The sequence below is a fragment of the Microcaecilia unicolor genome, chromosome 1, assembly GCF_901765095.1.
Source record: "Microcaecilia unicolor chromosome 1, aMicUni1.1, whole genome shotgun sequence".
NCBI lineage: Eukaryota > Metazoa > Chordata > Amphibia > Gymnophiona > Siphonopidae > Microcaecilia > Microcaecilia unicolor.
In genome coordinates this window covers 744,135,910-744,154,515 of record NC_044031.1, presented here as the reverse complement: position 1 = coordinate 744,154,515, position 18,606 = coordinate 744,135,910, and the positions used below count along the sequence as shown (strand labels likewise).

The following is an 18,606-nucleotide window of genomic DNA, read 5'->3' as shown; positions in this document are numbered from 1 at the left end:
AACGGCCAAAGTTGATGGAGGCGTGTCGGAGGCATGGTGAAGGCAGGACTGGGGTGTGTTTATCGGCCAAGGAGAGATGGGCATCCTCGGCCGATAATCAAAAAAAGAAAGGCGTTTTTAGCGTGAATTTGGGTCACTTTTTTTGGACCCTTTTTTTTCACGAAGTCCCAAAAAAAGTGCCCTAAATGACCTGATGACCACCGGAGGGAATCGGGGATGACCACCCCTGACTCCCCCAGTGGTCACTAAACCCCTCCCACCCAAAAAAAACAACTTTAAAAACTTTTTTTCCAGCCTGTATGCCAGCCTCAAATGTCATACCCAGCTCCATCACAGCAGTATGCAGGTCCCTGGAGCAGTTTTAGTGGGTGCTTGCAATTCAGGCAGGCAGACCCAGGCCCATCCCCCCCTACCTGTTACACTTGTGGTGGTAAATGGGAGCCCTCTAAACTGCCCCCAAAACCCACTGTACCCACATCTAGGTGCCCCCCTTCAGCCATAAGTGCTATGGTAATGGTGTAGAGTTGTGGGCAGTGGGATTTGGGGGGCTCAGCACCCAAGGGAAGGGAGCTATGGACTTCAGAGGTAGTTAACTGTTTTTTTCACTTGTTACAAGTGCCCCCTAGGGTGTCCGGTTGATGTCCTGGCATGTGAGGGGGACCAGTGCACTACGAATCCTGGCCCCTCCCAGGACCCAGTGCCTTGGATTTGTTCGTTTTTGAGCTGGACGACTTCGGTTTCCATTATCGCTGAAAAACAAAACTGCCCAGCTCAAATCCGCACAAATCCGATGCATTTGGCTGGGCACAAACCGTATTATCGGAAAAAAGATGGACGCCCATTTTTCCCGAAAATACAGTTTGTCCCGCCCCTTACGTACCCGTTCTCGGAGATAGACGCCCATGGAGATGGGCGTTCGCGTTTGATTATGTCCCTCAATGTTTTCCTGCTAGACAATCCTTTCTTTGAATGGAAATAGTTGAGAGAGAATGGAAACGTCAAATAAAAAAGGGAAAAGAAGACATTGTATTCTTTTCAAACCATTAATAAGTGCATCGAGTGCATGTAATTTATTACGTGAAAAGTTCCAGAGTATTTAGTACAGTGACTGGTGGACATTTCTCAGTTTTCCTCTCTTCACCTCTCTTCATGAAATTTTAAATGGATTATGTTTAATAGAAATATCTTTAAAACACATTCCGCCCGATATTGTGCCGGCTGATAACATCTGCTGCTGACGTTGAACCTGGTTATTCAATGCTTGGCCATATCCAGTCACCGGCATTGAATATCCAATTTTTTTAAAGCTGGTTAGCGCTTCCCTTGTTAATATTTAGAGCTAATTGTCCATTTGTTAAAGTATAAAGATTGGACCTCTATAAATACGGTCTTATTTATGCGCTAACATTGGCAGGATTGGGAGCTAACAGGAGTCTGCCAGTGAAATGACCCCAACATTGCTGGCTTGCACTTTGGCACTAACCGGTCATTATCAGGGAAATAACCAGTTAAGTGCCGCTGAAAATGACTGGATAGCCACCAATAAGTGAGTTAACCAGTCAGCGGCCATTCCTGGCCAATTAACTTGCTCTGAATATCAGCCAGATTGAACATTGTTTTACCTGTTTCAGAGTTCTGTATTTACTGGGCTTGTAACACACTATACATTCTGCCACATTCTTGCTGATGCTGGCAGCTTTCAGTTGCAATTCATTTGTTCTTTCATATGTACTTGTCAACACATCTCAGAGAATTCTACCGTGTAGCTATAAAGTGATGAAAATGTTCTCAGTCCTGTACCCATATATAGAACATGATCAGAGAGCTCAGTTCAAGTAAGGCATCTTTCAAATCAGTTTACAGTTCCTTTAGACTCTTCCGATTGGCTTGTCGTTTGTCCTCAACACTGGGGAGGGGATTGCTTTGGAAAGACAGAGCAATCAGAATGGGAAATGGAGAGATGGAACCCATATCTGAAGAAAAACAAAATAGCATACCATATCTTCCTGGATGAGATCAGTGTATCCCAGGATGCACTGGGCAGGGCTGGGCACCACCATTTTGATGACTACTACTATTACTACTATTTAACATTTCTAAAGCGCTACCAGGGTTACGCAGCGCTGTACAATTCAAACATAGAAGGACAGTCCCTGCTCAAGGAGCTTACAATCTAAAAGACAGGTGTACAATCTAGAGACAAGTGTCCAGTCAAAGACAAGTGTAGAGTCCGACTAATAGGGCATGCTATATTTCACGGAAGGTTAGGTGCCGAAAGCAGCATTGAAGAGGTGAGCTTTAAGCAGAGATGACGCGCCCAGAAGGGGAGAGTAGGACTCCATCCCTCCTCTTTCAAGCTGCTCCTCCAGCTGTGAAGGTATGAGGGGGTTGGGGGACCACCAGGGCTGTCTTGGGGGGGGGGGGGGATCCTTGCCAGGAGTCTCGCTGGACCACCAGGGCTTTAACTGTCAGGGGTGGGGGGTCTGGACAGGGCCTTAGCTATTCAGTTGGCGGTCTGGGGTACCACCAGACCACCATGGCCTTATTTATTGGGAGGGTGGGGGATCTACCAGAACACCAGGGCCTTAGCTATCAAGGGTGTGGGGGGGGGTCTTGGATCCATTGGGCCACCATGGCTAGAGCTGCACCTGCACTACAGAGGTCATCCCCTCCCCAGAGCTCAGCCTGTACAACCCTAATGCCAGCTCTGAGCTGGTTTAGGGTTTGCCATGGGAGGAGTGCCCTTGTTTAGCATGTTCCTCACTGAGTATTGAGGAGGAATACTTGATGACCTCTTTAGCATGCATTTGCATGCTCATTGTGCTCAGAGCCGGCAAGCTCATTATTTCATGCACTCGCTGGCTCTGAGCATTCGGCGGTAGCAATTGTGGGTGCTGGTCCAGCGCTCATGGCCTTTAGCGTCCACATTTACTTTTGAGCATTGGGGCCTTATGTGCAGTTCTGGAGACCACACCTTCAAAAAGATATAAACAGAATGGAGTAGATCCAGAGGGCAGTTCCTGAAACAGTCAATAGTCTTCATCATAAAGCATAGGGGGACAGACTTAAAGATTTCAACATGTATACTCTGGAAGTAAAGGCAAGAGAGGGGAGATAAGATAGAGACATTTAAATACCTCTGTGACAAATGCACAAGAGGTGAGTCTCTTTCAATTGAAAGCAAGCTCTGGAATGAAAGGGCATAAAATGAAGGTGAAATAGGACAGACTCAGGAGTAATATAAGAAACTAGTAAAAAAGGCCCGTTTCTGACACAAATGAAACAGGCGCTAGCAAGGTTTTCCTCGGAGTGTGTATGTTAGAGAGAGTGTATATGAGAGTGACTGTGTGTGAGAGAGAGAGTGAATGTGCGAGTGTGTGAGAGAGAGAGTGAGTCTGGGTATGAGTGTGTCTGTGAGAGAGAGAGTGTGTGTGTGAGAATGAGAGTGTGTGCAAGTGCGTATGTGAGACACAGTGTGAGAGAGAGTGTGTTTCACACAGATACAGTGTGTGCGAGAGAGAGAGAGTGTGTGTGAGACACAGACTCTCTGTGAGACTGAGTGTATGAGACCAAGAGAGTGTGTGAGTGACTGTGTGACACATAGAGAGTGAATGTGATACAGTGTGAGACATAGAGTGTGTGTGAGAGAGAGTGTGTGAGAGTGAGAGAAAGACATTGACTGTGAGAGAGAGAGTGTGTGAGAGAGAGAGAGTGTGTGTGTGTGACAGAGATACCTCCCTCCCTCTCTGTTGTCAGGCCCCCCTCCCTCCCTCTCTCTGGTGTCAGCCCCCCCCCCCCCCCCCTCTCTCTGGTGTCTGAGCGTTACTGTGCAGGACGCTGAGCTCTGGCTGTGCTTCAAGGAACTGACCAATCCTATTTAATAGAATGCACCTCCAACATTCTGAAGCCGAGAAACCTCGTGTGGTTGGTCACTTCTGGTTGTGACGAACCCGGAAGTACGTGATGTCAATTCAGGAGATGGATACAGAGAGCAGGAATGCCTCAGCCATGCAGTCAGCTTCAGAATGTTGAGGTGCGTTTTATTATATAGGATACTTCTTTATGGGAAGGGTGTGGAAGCATAGAACAGCCTTCCAGTGGAGGTGGTGGAGATGCAGATTGTACCTGAATTCAAGAGGGCATGGAATAGGCATATCAGATCTCTGAGAGACAGGAAGAAAAAGCACAAGGTGTGGATGGGCCGTGTGGTCCATATCTGTTGTCATTTTCTATGTTTTTCACATAACAGATGTTGATTCTTGCCATTTGACATTATGTATAGTGTGCCTGACTTTTTTCTTTCTTTCTTTTTTTTTTTTTTAAGTATTTTACAATTTTTTTCATTTTTGGTTTCTAGAAATTTCTATTGCCACAGTTCTGCATCAGTACTTGGAGAGTTAAAAGGAAAAGGATACTACACTTTAACCTTTACTATCACATTTCCTCACGATGAAGATATCTGTTACTTGGCTTATTTCTACCCCTACACATACTCTGCACTTATGGTAATTTGTTCCTGTTATGAAATACATTACTATTGTACTTGATTTGGGTTATTTAATTATTTAGTAGGTTTTTTTTAAACCATTTTTTGGGAGGATGAATGTAATGATTTATGGTAGGATAAATTTGATGAGAACCATGTCATTGTACGCAAACACATAAAAGCCCAGTTTTGCAGAGAACATTGAGGTAGGAATAGAAATGTGCAGGTAAGGACTTTCACATTTCCCTCAATATTTTACAAAAGACTTTGCTAAACATGCAGCTTTTTGTAAAATATTGTATAAGGAATCCAGCAAATCCATGTGTATAATCCTGACAGGAATTGCAGGAGCATCGATTTCATGAACCTACACGTACACAAGAGTGAGATCACTCGGCATCTTCCATATATAGATGCCGACAATAATATGTGCACAGAAACACAAAGCAAACACTGGGACTTCAAGGATTGAGAAAAATGTTATCCCTTATTCTGACAATGACCCGACATGGGCCGTGTTTCGGCGTGCGAACGCCTGCATCAGGGGTCAAGATAGTCCAAAAGGTCTGCTCAAGGACTAAAAGGGTAAAATAAAATAAACACTCTGGATAAGTGTCCCCGTGTCATTAGGTAGTCTGTATATGCTGCAAAAAACGGCGTTTTTTTGCAGCATATACAGACTACCTATTGACACCGGGACATTTATCCTGTGTGTTTATTTTCCAAGGGAAATATTTCGCAACTTGATACAATCAATGGTACTAAGCCATGCAGGCTACTGCAACGGAATCTACGCGGGCTGTAAAGAACAAATCATAAAGAAACTCCAGACCGCCCAAAACACAGCAGCCAGGCTTATATTTGGCAAATCGCATTTTGAAAGCGCCAAACCCCTCCGAGAAAAACTGCACTGGCGCCCAATCAAAGAATGTACTGCTTTCAAAATCTGTTCCCTGGTCCATAAAATTATCTATGGCAAAGCCCCTGGATACATGGAGGGCCTCATAGACCTGCCAACCAGAAACACAACAAGATCAGCACGAACATACCTGAATCTCCACTACCCAAATAACAAAGGACTCAAATACAAATCAACATATGCATCCAGCTTCTCCTACTTAAGCGCACAACTATGGAACACACTGCCCAAAATAGTAAAAACAACGTATGACCACCTAGAGTTCCGGAAAAAACTAAAAACTAACCTGTTCCAAAAGGCATACCCCACCGACCCAACATAAAAACAAGAGTACCTGTCATACAACAACACCAAGGACGAAATGGATTCACCCCAACTCCTCTCTTCCTACCTAATGTTCCCCCAATGTATCTACCATATATGATCCCCTTTCTACCACAACCACACCTTGTCCTTATGTATACTTTGTATTTGTTCAGACCGGAACCGGTGAATCGCCGCTACGGTACTATGTAAGCCACATTGAGCCTGAAAATAGGTGGGAAAATGTGGGATACAAATAAATTTCTACCACAACAGGAAAATGGCCGACTTTCCATTTCCCCAATTTTTTTTCTTACATTTGTACCCAGTGGTGTGCTGGAGCAGGCTCTCACAGGCTCGCAAGAGCCGGTTGTTAAGTTTTTAAGAATTTTGGGAGCCGGTTGTTAAAGTAGGGCCCTCCATGGCTACTAACAACTGGCTTCCAAAATGTGGGCTTGGGCCCCTTGCTGAATTCTCTTTTACTTTCCTGGTGGGGATGCTGAGCCCTGCCAGCCAAGTAAATAGACTACTGCTGCTCCCCACTCCTTGTTTCCAGCTCTGAGCAGCAGGCTGGGACTTCTCCAGCATGTGTGAGAAGTTTCAGCATGCTGCTCAGAGCAAGACGTTGGGAGTGGTGGCAGTCCATTTATTGGCTGCCAGCAAAGGTATGCCTAGCGTGCCCACACGAAGGGAGGGAGGAGAGAGAGGCAAGTGTTGCTCCCCCCCTCCCCCCGGCCACCCCTGGCCCTTCCAACTGCAGAGCTGGCTACGTCCGGAGAAAGAGCCTGTTGTTAAAAATTTACCAGCACACCCCTGTTTGCACCCCACACTTTCCCACTCATAGCAGGCTCAATGTGGCTTACATATTATATACAGGCACTTATTTGTACCTGGGGCAATGGAGGGTTAAGTGACTTGCCCAGAGTCACAAGGAGCTGCCTGTACCTGTAGTGGGAATCAAACCCAGTTCCGCAGGACCAAAGTCCACCACTCTAACCACTAGGCCACTCCTCCATGCGTTAATGTTGCTATTATCGTGCAGCCATTAACAAAAACTAGTGCTTGTGCCCTTACCGTCACCCATTTTGTAGGCAGTAAGGGCTCATGTGTTAATCCTGCGCTAATCAGTTAGCATGCGGTAATATGCCTGTGATGATTCATGCTGTCACCTCCTCTCCACCCCAGAATATATCCCCTATGAATAAATTCAGGAATTCTTTTTAGCATGGGTTTGCAGGCGCACGTTGAAATTTGACCATAGGACGTCTCAGCGCATCCTGCGGTAAACCATTTTAAGCTGCGGTAAGCAAAAGCTTTTACCGAAGCTTTTAAAAGTACCCCAAAGTAATTGGTCAAGAATTCTTCTGATGATCTGCCTCTTTATCAGTGCCATCCTCCCATTTGATTCACACTGTTCCCTTTTTGGTTTTCCTCTTTTTACATTTATCCAAATGAACATTTAATCCCTGCCTTTAACGATTGGGCAATATGCTTCCCTGCCTTTAATCACTTGGGCAATATACTAATCTGCCTGTCTTATTGGCCTCCTGCAGCTCATTTATCATCCTGGCAGTGTTAACTATCCACCTCTTTCTGTGTCTTTCTTTATTTCTTGAATACTCTTACCTTTGCTCTTGGAATTGGTTTTCTTCCATATGTTTAAAAGGTATCTGAATCTGTTTTGAAAAACAAAAACAATGCAACAAAAAAGAATCTTGTTTCAGTTTGCTTTGAAAGCAAAATTTAAAAAACCCCAGCAGAAATTTTATTCATTCTGTTTTAATGGTACCACATATACCCCCTTTATTTATTTTTTGTTACATTTGTACCCCGTGCTTTCCCACTCATGGCAGGCTCAATGCAGCTTACATGGGGCAATGGAGGGTTAAGTGACTTGCCCAGAGTCACAAGGAGCTGCCTGTGCCTGAAGTGGGAATCGAACTCAGTTCCTCAGGACCAAAGTCCACCATGCTAACCACTAGGCCAGACTCACAGAAACAGAAGCCTGCGCAGCCTTCTACATGGAATGTTGCTAGTGGAATAGCAACATTCCATGTAGAATCTCCAATAGTAGCAACATTCCATGTAGAATCTCCAATAGTATCTATTTTATTTTTGTTACATTTGTACCCTGCGCTTTCCCACTCATGGCAGGCTCAATGCAGCTTACATGGGGCAATGGAGAGTTAAGTGACTTGCCCAGAGTCACAAGGAGCTGCCTGTGCCTGAAGTGGGAATCAAACTCAGTTCCTCAGTTCCCCAGGACCAAAGTCCACCACCCTAACCACTAGGCCACTCCTCCACTGTTGCTACTATTTGAGATTCTACATGGAATGTTGCTATTCCAACATTGCATGTAGAAGTCAGCCCTTGCAAATCACCAATGTGGCCGCGCAGGCTTCTACATGGATTGTTGCTAGTGGAATAGCAACATTCCATGTAGAATCTCCAATAGTAGCAACATTCCATGTAGAATCTCCAATAGTATCTATTTTATTTTTGTTACATTTGTACCCTGCGCTTTCCCACTCATGGCAGGCTCAATGCGGCTTACATAGGGCAATGGAGAGTTAAGTGACCTGCCCAGAGTCACAAGGAGCTGCCTGTGCCTGAAATAGGAATTTAACTCAGTTCCTCAGGACCTAAGTCCACCACCCTAACCACTAGGCCACTCCGCCAACAGTACCCATAGATAGATGCAAACCGGCAGTATTCATTTGCCCCCCCCCCCCCTCCGTTTATTAAGCCACGAGGCAAAGCTGACACTGTGGCGGCATTAGTGCATCTCAGCTACTAGTGTGGCTTAGTGAACATGGGAGCATTTTGCACATATTGGAATCCTTAAGCTGTTTAATAAAACTGAATATATTGCTGATCAGCTCAATCCTCATCAATGCTATTGTGGTCACTCTTACTGATAAACTCAAGATCTTAGGTGTCCTACTGGATAGTGCCCTGACTTTATCTCTCAGATTTCTTCAGTAATCCGCCATACGTTTCAGGTCCAATAGACCATTTCTTCTCCCTGCAGCAGTAAACATTCTGGTTCATTCTTTCATTATATCTCAACTCGACTACTGCAATTCTCACTATATGGGTCTCCCCCAAAATGAACTGCACAGATTGCAACTTATTCAGAATATAGCCATTAAGCTTGTAAAAGGACACAAGAAACATGATCATTTGACACCGCTTTTAAGGGATAAGTACATAAGTATTGCCATACTGGGACAGCATCCTGTTTCCAACAGTGGCCAATCCAGGTCACAAATAGCTGGCAAGATCCCAAAAAAGTACAAAACATTTTATACTGCTTATCCCAGAAACAGTGGATTTTCCCCAAGTCCAATTTAATAATGGTCTACAGACTTTTCCTTTAGGAAGCCGTCCAAACATTTTTAAAACTCTGCTAAGCTAACCACTTTTACCACATTCTCCGGCAATAAATTCCGGAGTTTAATTACACGTTCTATAAGGGAGGAGTAGTGAAGAAAGAAAAATAGGTTCTGCAGAAGAACACATTTTATTCATCAAAAAGAGCAATTTAAATTTAATGCGATAGGAAATAGGCAGCCAGTGGGCTTGGAGAAGAGACGGCTGAGGGGAGATATGATAGAGGTCTATAAGCGTCTGTTTATGCTTTCCAAAAATACTAGGACTAGGGGGCATGCGATGAAGCTACAAAGTAGTAAATTTAAAACGAATCAGAGAAATGCTTTCTTCATTCAACTCTGGGATTCATTGCCAGAGAATGTGGTAAAAGCAGTTAGCGGGGTTTAAAAAAGGGTTGGATATCTTCCTAAAAGAAAAGTCCATAAGCCATTATTAAAATGGACTCGGGGGAAAATCCACTGATTATTTCTAGGATAAGCAGCATAAAATGTATTGTACTGTTTTGGGATCTTGCCAGGTACTTGTGACCTGGATTGGCCGCTGTTGGAAACAGGGTACTAGGTGTGATGGACCTTCGGTTTGTCCCAGTATGGCAACACTTCTGTACTTATGTATCAGTCAGTCCTTTTCAACTACTTAGTGTGTCTTTGGTTTGGTTTTCTTCCCCCACTAGATTGTAAGCCACCTAGGCACAAGTTTGATGGGCGGATTAGAATTCAGAAAGTCCCTAACACACTTGAACTTGAAACTTAAGCTGCTGTAAGCACTAATGTGTGTTAGCTGCAGGTTAAAAAACAGTACTGTGGGGTGTACTCAGGACTTCCACAGTAGTTTCGGGATCGGCGTGTACTTCCCGTTCACTAAGAAATAGAATTTTTTAGCGCTGGGGGTGTGTGTGGGAGGTGAAGAGTAGACATGTTCTGTGGATTACAAATGTCCCTCCATTGGAGTGTTTTTTTATAGGGGGGAAAAAACCATAAAGGCTGGAAAACCTGGACGGGCTCAGTTTAGAGCCCTGGATTGAACTCTGTGTGCCATGAAGCATGATACCTTTGGAACTGTGATGGAGAGCAGGCTGACAAGAGGACTTGGGTACAATATATTGCAGAGTTGGTTAAGTTGATATTGTAGACATTGACAATTGCACTGATAGACCTACCACCCAGAAACGCTAAAAGATCGTCTCGCACATTCCTTAAGCTTCATTTCCCCAACTGTAAAGGCCTAAAATATAAATTAATGCACGCATTCAACCTTTTCCTATATGAGTACGCAACTCTGGAACGAACTACCACGCAACCTAAAAACGACCTATGGACTGACTAACTTCCGCAAATTACTAAAGACCCATCTCTTCGACAAGATATACCACAAAGATCAAAACAAGTGAACTCCCACATATATCCAGAAATGGTAAGAATGCCTGTTGTTATTTCACTACCATGTATTCTATCAAAAAAGTAACCCAAAATCCTACTTCTATACTTAATGTTTACTATCTTCTCATTTCCACTATCCATGATGTATTGTAAGCCACATTGAGCCTGCAAAGAGGTGGGATAATGTGGGATACAAATGCAATAAATAAATAAACATACCTGATATAGGCATATCTATTCCTGCATGTATTTTAGATAAGGCTCTACCTTATCTACACAACTGGATTTCATCGTGTCCCAATCTGGACGTCTCAATTCCAATTTCTACTTTCTTTCTAAAATCTGACTTCACGTATTACTGCAAAATAAAATGTCACCATCAACAAGTCTCATTATCGTCAGACACTTTCACTAGCTTGCCTTTTCTAGAAGAGATGTTTGTAACTTGTGTAACAGTTAAGGTTTCTTGTCTAACAAATCAACGTAGAATGTTTTCAATTAAGGTTACACATTGCTAAGGGTTTTTCATCAACAGCAAATGCTCTGAAAAGCAGAACATGTCCAAAATCACTGAGGTTAAGCCCTTGCTCTTTAAATATATTTACTGTTCTGCCTGAAATCTACCCTTGGGATCCAATTATTTCTTAAGCTTTATCACCTGAATTATAGCATAAATGAACAGAACATCATTAAGCTCTATGTGTAGTGTTTTGCCCATGCAATATTAGAAACTGCATGAGATAATCTTGAAAAAAAAATTATGGACTGAGCGATAGTTTCCTTTATTAGTCACTAGTAAAAAAGCCCCGTTTCTGATGCAAATGAAACGGGGGCTAGCAATGTTTTCTTCTGTGTGCATGTGGGAGTGTGTGTGTCCGTGCCCTCTGGCTTCTCTCCCCTCCCCCCTCTGAGTCCTTCACTGTTACAGAGCCAGCGATTTGATTTCGTGCTCTGCTGTTTTCCTTCACTGACTGTGTTACAGAGAGGGCGGGGCAGACACTCATAGGGAAACCGGATATCTCGCCCCCTTCACACTTCCGGCTGGAGGCTTCATAGAACGTTGGTGTTGCCTTTTATATAGAGAGATGTGGACACAGCTGCAAGACTCATCTTCAGAAAAATGTAGAGCAGGTGGGGGAAGAGAGGTTGGTAGTTGGGAGGCGAGGATAGTGGAGAGCAGACTTATATGGTCTGTGCCAGAGCCGGAGATGGGAGGCGGGACTGGTGGTTGGGAGGCGGGAAATACTGCTGGGCAGACTTGTACGGTCTGTGCCCTGAAAAAGGCAGGTACAAATCAAGGTAAGGTATACACATATGAGTTTATCTTGTTGGGCAGACTGGATGGACCATGCAGGTCTTTTTCTGCCGTCATCTACTATGTTACTACGTTACTATGTAATAGCACCAAACCCCTGCTCCTGAAACTACACTGGCTACCGATCAAGGACTACATAGCCTTCAAGATCTGCTTGCTGGCATACAGAATAATATTCGGCCTCTCACCAAGCTACATGACCAACCTAATAGACCTACCAATCCGGAACACAAACAAATCACCAAGATCCTACCTTACCCTCCACTTCCCATCATTTAAAGACATCAAATACACATTGACTCTCGCAGCTAGTTTCTCCTATATCTGCACCAAAACCTGGAACCCACTCTCAAAAGATCTAAAACTGAAAGACAACTATGTAACCTTCCAAAAACACCTAAAGGCCCACCTATTCAAAACACACAAGGACTAATCAGACCTACCCTTAAACTAGACAGTTGGAACGGAAAAGTCACAAGCTCACAGCAATCAACCTGGAACCAAACACTTAACACACCTTTCCAAAACTTACAACCTAACCCACTCTATGTACCACGTACCCACTGTCTGCTGGAACAGCATCCTGCCTGACCAATGATGTAACCCTATATGACTGTGTTGTGACCTATTCGACTCTCTTTGTAACTCTCTAACAATGAATCATATATAGTAACATAGTAACATAGTACTATGTTACTATGTTACTATTATGTTACTATGTTACTATGTAGCCACCCCCATTGTTCCATTGAACCTACCTGTAGGTGGGAAAATGTGGGATACAAATGCAATAAATACATAAATAAAATAGTTTCTACAGACTGTTAGAACAAAATATGATAAACCATGTAGTTTATACTCCCCTTTCATCATAGTCGCTACAAATAAATTAGTGAAGTGTCACAGATTTTGGGATGGTGAACCTTTGGACTGCAGCCAGGGCTGCAGCAGACAAGTCCTCTGGGATGGCACAGGGCACAAAACAGAGGTGAGCCAGACGCTGAATCCAGACAAGACAAGGCAGACCAAGAACTGGATCCAGACATGAAAAAGAGCAACATAAAACAAGGTACAAGACACGACAAACAAGCAGTGCAAACTAAAGGTAGGAACAGAGCCTGGCTATAGCAGAAACCAGGAACAAAAGGAAGAACACTGGAAGGCCAAACTGGAACCCAAGTATAAGAGTCCAAGCGCCCTGGCCAAAAGGCTGAACTGGAATCCAAACAAACAGGAAGAAAGGGGAAAGGAAGATTCCCTAGTTTCAGATAGCGCTGAGACATTCAGGCAGCAATGTCAGACAGGCAGGCTGATACTTTGGCCTGGATTTCGGCTGAGATTTCTGGTGGGAGTCATCAGCGTAAAGATGATACTGAAAACCATGGGATGAGATCAGAGTACCAAGGGAAGAAGTATAGATGGAGAAAAGAAGAGGTCCCAGGACAGATCCCTGAGGTACACCAACTGACAGTGGGATAGAAGTAGAGGAGGATCCACTAGTGTATCCACTAAAGGTATGCTGGGAGAGATAAGAAGAAAACCAGGAAAGAGCAGAGCCCTGAAATCCAAGTGAGGACAGCGTATCAAGGAGTAGGCTGTGATCAACAGTGTCAAAAGCAGCAGATAGATCGAGAAGGATGTCCCATTTTGGGAAATGACATGCAAATTTTAAAGTTAATGCCACACCGAAGTGTCAGTGCTGAGTCAGATTCTATTCTTTCCTAATGTTCTTAATGCAGCAGTAAGAATCGTGTTTTAAAATTGATCCTGGAAAAATATTTTTTCAAATCTTCAATCTAAAAAGTTAGGAGTGAATCTTTTAGTGGCTGTATATCTACATGGGTGGACCATCTTTCTGTGGTTACAATCAAAGTGATTTACATATTATTTACAGGTACTTATTTTATACTTGGGGCAATGGAGGGTTAAGTGACTTGCCCAGCGTCACAAGGGACTGCAGTTCCCCTTGTTCCCAAGCCACTGCACTACCCATTAAAACTACTCCACTCTGTAAAGATAATATAGAAAAGTTATCTCTTCATATCTTTGTGGTTTCTCGTGGGACGCTCGAGTTCTCCGCTTTGGCGGATTCTCCATATTTTCATCCCTGCTCTTTCTGCATGTGAGATATATGGATACATTTATCCATAGAGCAGCTGAATATCACCATTATAGGGACAAGAGAACTCGGAATTCTCTGACAATTGATACATTTTGGCTGTATAATGACTGGTAGGACCAAAGCTATACCTCAGCCTGACATTTCAAAAGAAACATTTGAGCAGTCACCTCTTAATGTTCTTACCAAAATTACCAAAAAGGAAACATAGATTAACAAAAAGGATTGATTTAAAAAAAACAACAACAATATTTTATGCATGAATACCTAATACTAATGCATCCAATTTTCCTTTTAACAGTCTCATATTAATCTACTGGAGCAAAGACGCGACTCCAAGAAAATCTACTTCACGCAGCAGATACTGTGCAGCACACTTGGAGGAAATCCATGCCCACTGGTCACTGTCACTGCAATGCCCGAGTCTAGAAGAACTGAGCACATCCAGCAATTCTGTAAGTTAAACCACATTACAAGGTGGTCTTTGTCTGCTATGATTCTCTCTGTTTCTATCAGCATAGTAGTAGGTGTGAATGGCCAGTGGCGTAGCGAGGGCGGCTGCCACCCAGTGTGGTTCGCCGCTGTGCACCCCCCCAGGTGCAGCATGACACCCCCCCTTGGCACATCACCCAAGCCCCCCCCCCCCCGGCGCATCACCCAAGCCCCCCCCCCCCCCCGAGTGCATTCTTGCCTGCTGTGTGCACGCTGCTGTGGGGGTATCGGTTCCGCTGGTTCCATGCTCCCTCTGCCCCGGAACAGGAAGTAACCTGTTCCGGGGCAGAGGGAGCAGGGAACCAGCGGAGCCAACACCCCCCCCCCCCCAGCGGCGTGCACCCGGGGCGGACTGCCCCCACTGCCCCGCCCTTGCTACGCCACTGTGAATGGCAGCTGGATAGGCTGTAGGGTCTTCATCTGCCATCATTTTCTCGGTTGCTATCTAAGAGTGTCTTTTACTAAGCAAGGTGGCGTTTTAGCTCGCGGTAGAAACCAGCTGGCGGTAAATGCCGAGGAGCCCATAGGACTATAATGAGTGTCTCGACGTTTACCGCCAGGTGATGTCTACCGCGAGCTACAAACGCTAACGCAGCTTAGTAAAAGGCCCCCCTAAAATCTTTCTCTGGTACATAAACTCGTAAAAAAATATTTGAGTTTAGAATGTGGGGATGCATTTTAAGGGGCCGATATTCAGACTGCAGGAGTTACCGGCTAACTCCCGCGGTCGGCTCTAAGCCTGGATACACAATGCCGAGCTGTTTCCGGTGACCGGAATTGAATATCTAGTTTATATTTGGTAGGCTTGAAGATAACCGGCTAAGCCAATATTGAACCTTGGCTGGTTATCCTTAAACTGGCCAAAGATATATCACGTTTTTTAAACGGGCAAATATGACCCCTAAACCTATTTTAAAAATCAGCGGATAGTCGGTTATATTTTGTGATATATACTGGCTATCTGCTGGCTGCTAACCTGGAATGTTCAGCGGGGAATAGCAGGTTATCCCCCACTGAATATCATTGGATAGCCAGTTAAGTGCTATTTAACCGGTCAACAATCTTTCTGGACGGTTAAATAGTGCTGAATATCGGGCGGCAAATGCCTTATAGGTTCACTACTTCACTGTTCTTCATTAGAAAGACGACAAGATCATTTATTTGTCTGGATTTGGCTCACACCTGTTTCTATAGTAGCTCACTGTGAGTTGCATTCAAGTACAGTAGGCATTTCCTTGTCCCCAGAGGCCTTACAATTTACGTTTGTACGTAAGACAATGGAGAGAGTTAATTGAAAGCAATTCTATAAATTGGTGCCTCATTTTAGGTGCCCCAATACCATGAGGAGCTTAGCACTAATTCTATAACGGAATCTTGGTTCCAAGATTCCATTATAGAATACTAGCTTAAGTCAGCATTGGCACACCCATGTTTAGGCATGCCCCCCTATGCCACGTCAGTGGCAGGCATAAGCTGGCTGCCTACGTGCACCAAGTGACACGTGTAGGAGGGAATTTAATAAATGGCACTGACGATTCAGCACCAAAACAATTGAGAACTCAGCGCTTTCTATAGCGGGAATTCACCATTTTTTACAATAGCATTTGTGTGGATCTGGTGCCTAACTATTGGGTGCCATCAGGGCCGCCGAGAGGGGGGACAGGGAGACAAAATTCCCCGGGCGGCGCCGGAGTCAGGCCGCCGGCTCTGCAGTTCTCGGTCTCACCTGCCTGCCTCCTCGGCTCCGGGTCCCCTGCATTCGAAGCGGCAGTCACAGATCACCTCCCTTTGGGCCCTCCCGCCCTCACGGAAACTGGAAGTTACATCAGACGAGGGCGGGAAACAGGGAGGGAACGACAGAAGAGAGGCGATCTGCGATTCAAGAGAGGCAATCTGCGACTGCCGCTTTGAATGCAGGGGGCCTGGAGCCGTGGAGGCAGGCAGGTGAGACCGGGGACTGCAGCAGCATGGGGAGCGGCGGGGAGGGGGCGGAGGCGGGGCAGCCTTGCCCCGGGCCCGGCCTAGTCTCTCGGCGGCCCTGGGTGCCATACTTATGCCTGCTAAAAGCAGGTACAAATGTTGGCACCCTTCTTAGGCACACTGGGTGAATTCTGTAAATCCACACATGACTTTTTGGAATGCTCCGACCACATCCCCCTTTTCAGATATGCATGATTGAAGTTAAGTGCTGTGCTTCATAGAAAAGTGTGCAAGATGTCCATGCAAATTTTTAAGACTGCCGATTAATATCAATAATTTGTTGTTAAGCACCTAATTATTAATGCTTCCAAGCTCATTAGTCAATTTATTTGCGAGCACATCTCTGATGCCTGCACAAAGTTGGCTGTGGAAATTTGGGCGTAATATAGAATCCGGGAGTTAGTGTATAGTATTCTATAAACTATGCATGTAAATGGTAGACATGCCATAAGAACATAAGAATATCCATATTGGGTCAGACAATTTAATTTAATGTAACTTTGGCATTTATAGTCCGCTTAACCTTTAAGTTCAAGGCGGAGGACAAATCCAGTTACAAAGACGTTTTACATTGAAACTCGAATAACCGGAAAACTGTTACATTAAAACAGAGGTAAATATCCTCACATAAAACAAAGGAGAAAATTGTTACAATTAGAGCAAAATGTGTGCTTGTCAGAACATGGTAGCCAAAAAGTAAATGCAAGTTTAATGTGACAACCGTGTCATTATTTAGACACTAGTAAAAACGGCCCGTTTCTGACACAAATGAAACGGGCGCTAGCAAGGTTTTCCTCCGAGTGTGTATGTTTGAGAGAGTGTATGTGAGAGTGACTGTGTGAGAGAGAGAGAGAGTGAGTCTGGGTGCAAGTGTGTCTGTGAGAGAGAGAGTGTGTGTGAGAATGAGAGTGTGTGCAAGTGCATATGTGAGACAGTGTGAGAGAGAGAGTGTGTTTCACACAGATACAGTGTGTGTGAGAGAGAGAGTGTGTGTGAGACACAGACTCTCTGTGAGACTGAGTGTATGAGACCAAGAGAGTGTGTGAGTGACTGTGTGACACATAGAGAGTGAATGTGATACAGTGTGACATAGAGTGTGTGAGAGACAGTGTGTGAGAGTGAGAGAAAGACATTGACTGTGAGAGAGAGAGTGTGTGTGAGAGAGTTTGTGTGTGACAGAGATACCTCCCCCCCTCTCTGGTGTCAGGCCCCCCTCTCCCTCCCTCTCTCTGGTGTCCGAGCGTCACTGTGCAGGACGCTGAGCTCTGGCTGTGCTTCAAGGACCTGACCAATCCTATTTAATAGAATGCACCTCCAACATTCTGAAGCCGAGAAACCTTGTGTGGTTGGTCACTTCTGCTTGTGACGAACCCAGAAGTACGTGATGTCAATTCAGGAGATGGATACAGAGAGCAGGAATGCCTCAGCCATGCAGTCAGCTTCAGAATATTGGAGGTGCGTTTTATTATATAGGATGTCTGAATGTATCCTTCAGTCGACTCCCTTTTGGAGTCACTGAGTGTGTGCCAGAAGTTTGTGTGGTTTCTAGGTTGAGTTAGTTGGTGGTGGACCATAGTATTTGTAAAAAAGCTGTATGTATTAATTTTCTATGGAAGCTCACTGAGCCACTGATTCAGTGTCAAATGTTTGTGTAGCTTCTAGGTTGAGTTTGTTTGTGGCCCATAGTATTTGTAAAAAAAAAAAAAAAATTTAATTTTCTACGGAAGCTCAGATAGTTTGGTATTTGTCTGATCTTTATTGGTAATGAGTTCTACAGTTCTGCTCCCTTGCCTATCAATATTGTACTGGATGTTCTTTTAAGGTGGCATACTTGTCTATCTGGAGGAATCTGTCTGATGTCAGTTAAGGATCTGAGCCTTCTTTTGGGTTGATGCACTTGCACAAACGTTTGTAAGTAGTTTGGGGCAAGGAAGCCAGTGCGATTTGTACAGGAATGGAGTGGCATGTTCTCTCCATTTTCCTCCTCCTATTAGTTTGGCTACTGCATTTTGGTCAATCTGTAACTTCTTCATTACTTTATCTGGGAGGCCGAGATACGTTTATGTTACAGTAGTCTAGGACCGTTACAATTAATGCTTGGACGATAATCCGGAAGCGTTTTGCATCCGGTACATGTTTGATTTGGCGAAGTAGCTTCAGTTTGAAGAAACATTTGCGTACAAGTTCAATCACCTTTGTCACAAAAAGAAAACAGAAAGT

The 18,606-nt window shown here is 44.4% G+C and overlaps 1 protein-coding gene across 1 annotated transcript in view; it reads left to right on the top strand.

Moving 5' to 3' along the window:
* The window catches only part of AGBL1 (ATP/GTP binding protein like 1), a 1,046,841-nt gene that overhangs the window by 424,051 nt on the left and 604,184 nt on the right, over nucleotides 1–18,606 (top strand). Inside the window, exons 23-24 of the mRNA XM_030192481.1 lie at nucleotides 4,358–4,505; nucleotides 14,216–14,369. Coding sequence (XP_030048341.1) covers nucleotides 4,358–4,505; nucleotides 14,216–14,369 — 302 coding nt within the window. The remainder of the gene's footprint in view (nucleotides 1–4,357; nucleotides 4,506–14,215; nucleotides 14,370–18,606) is intronic.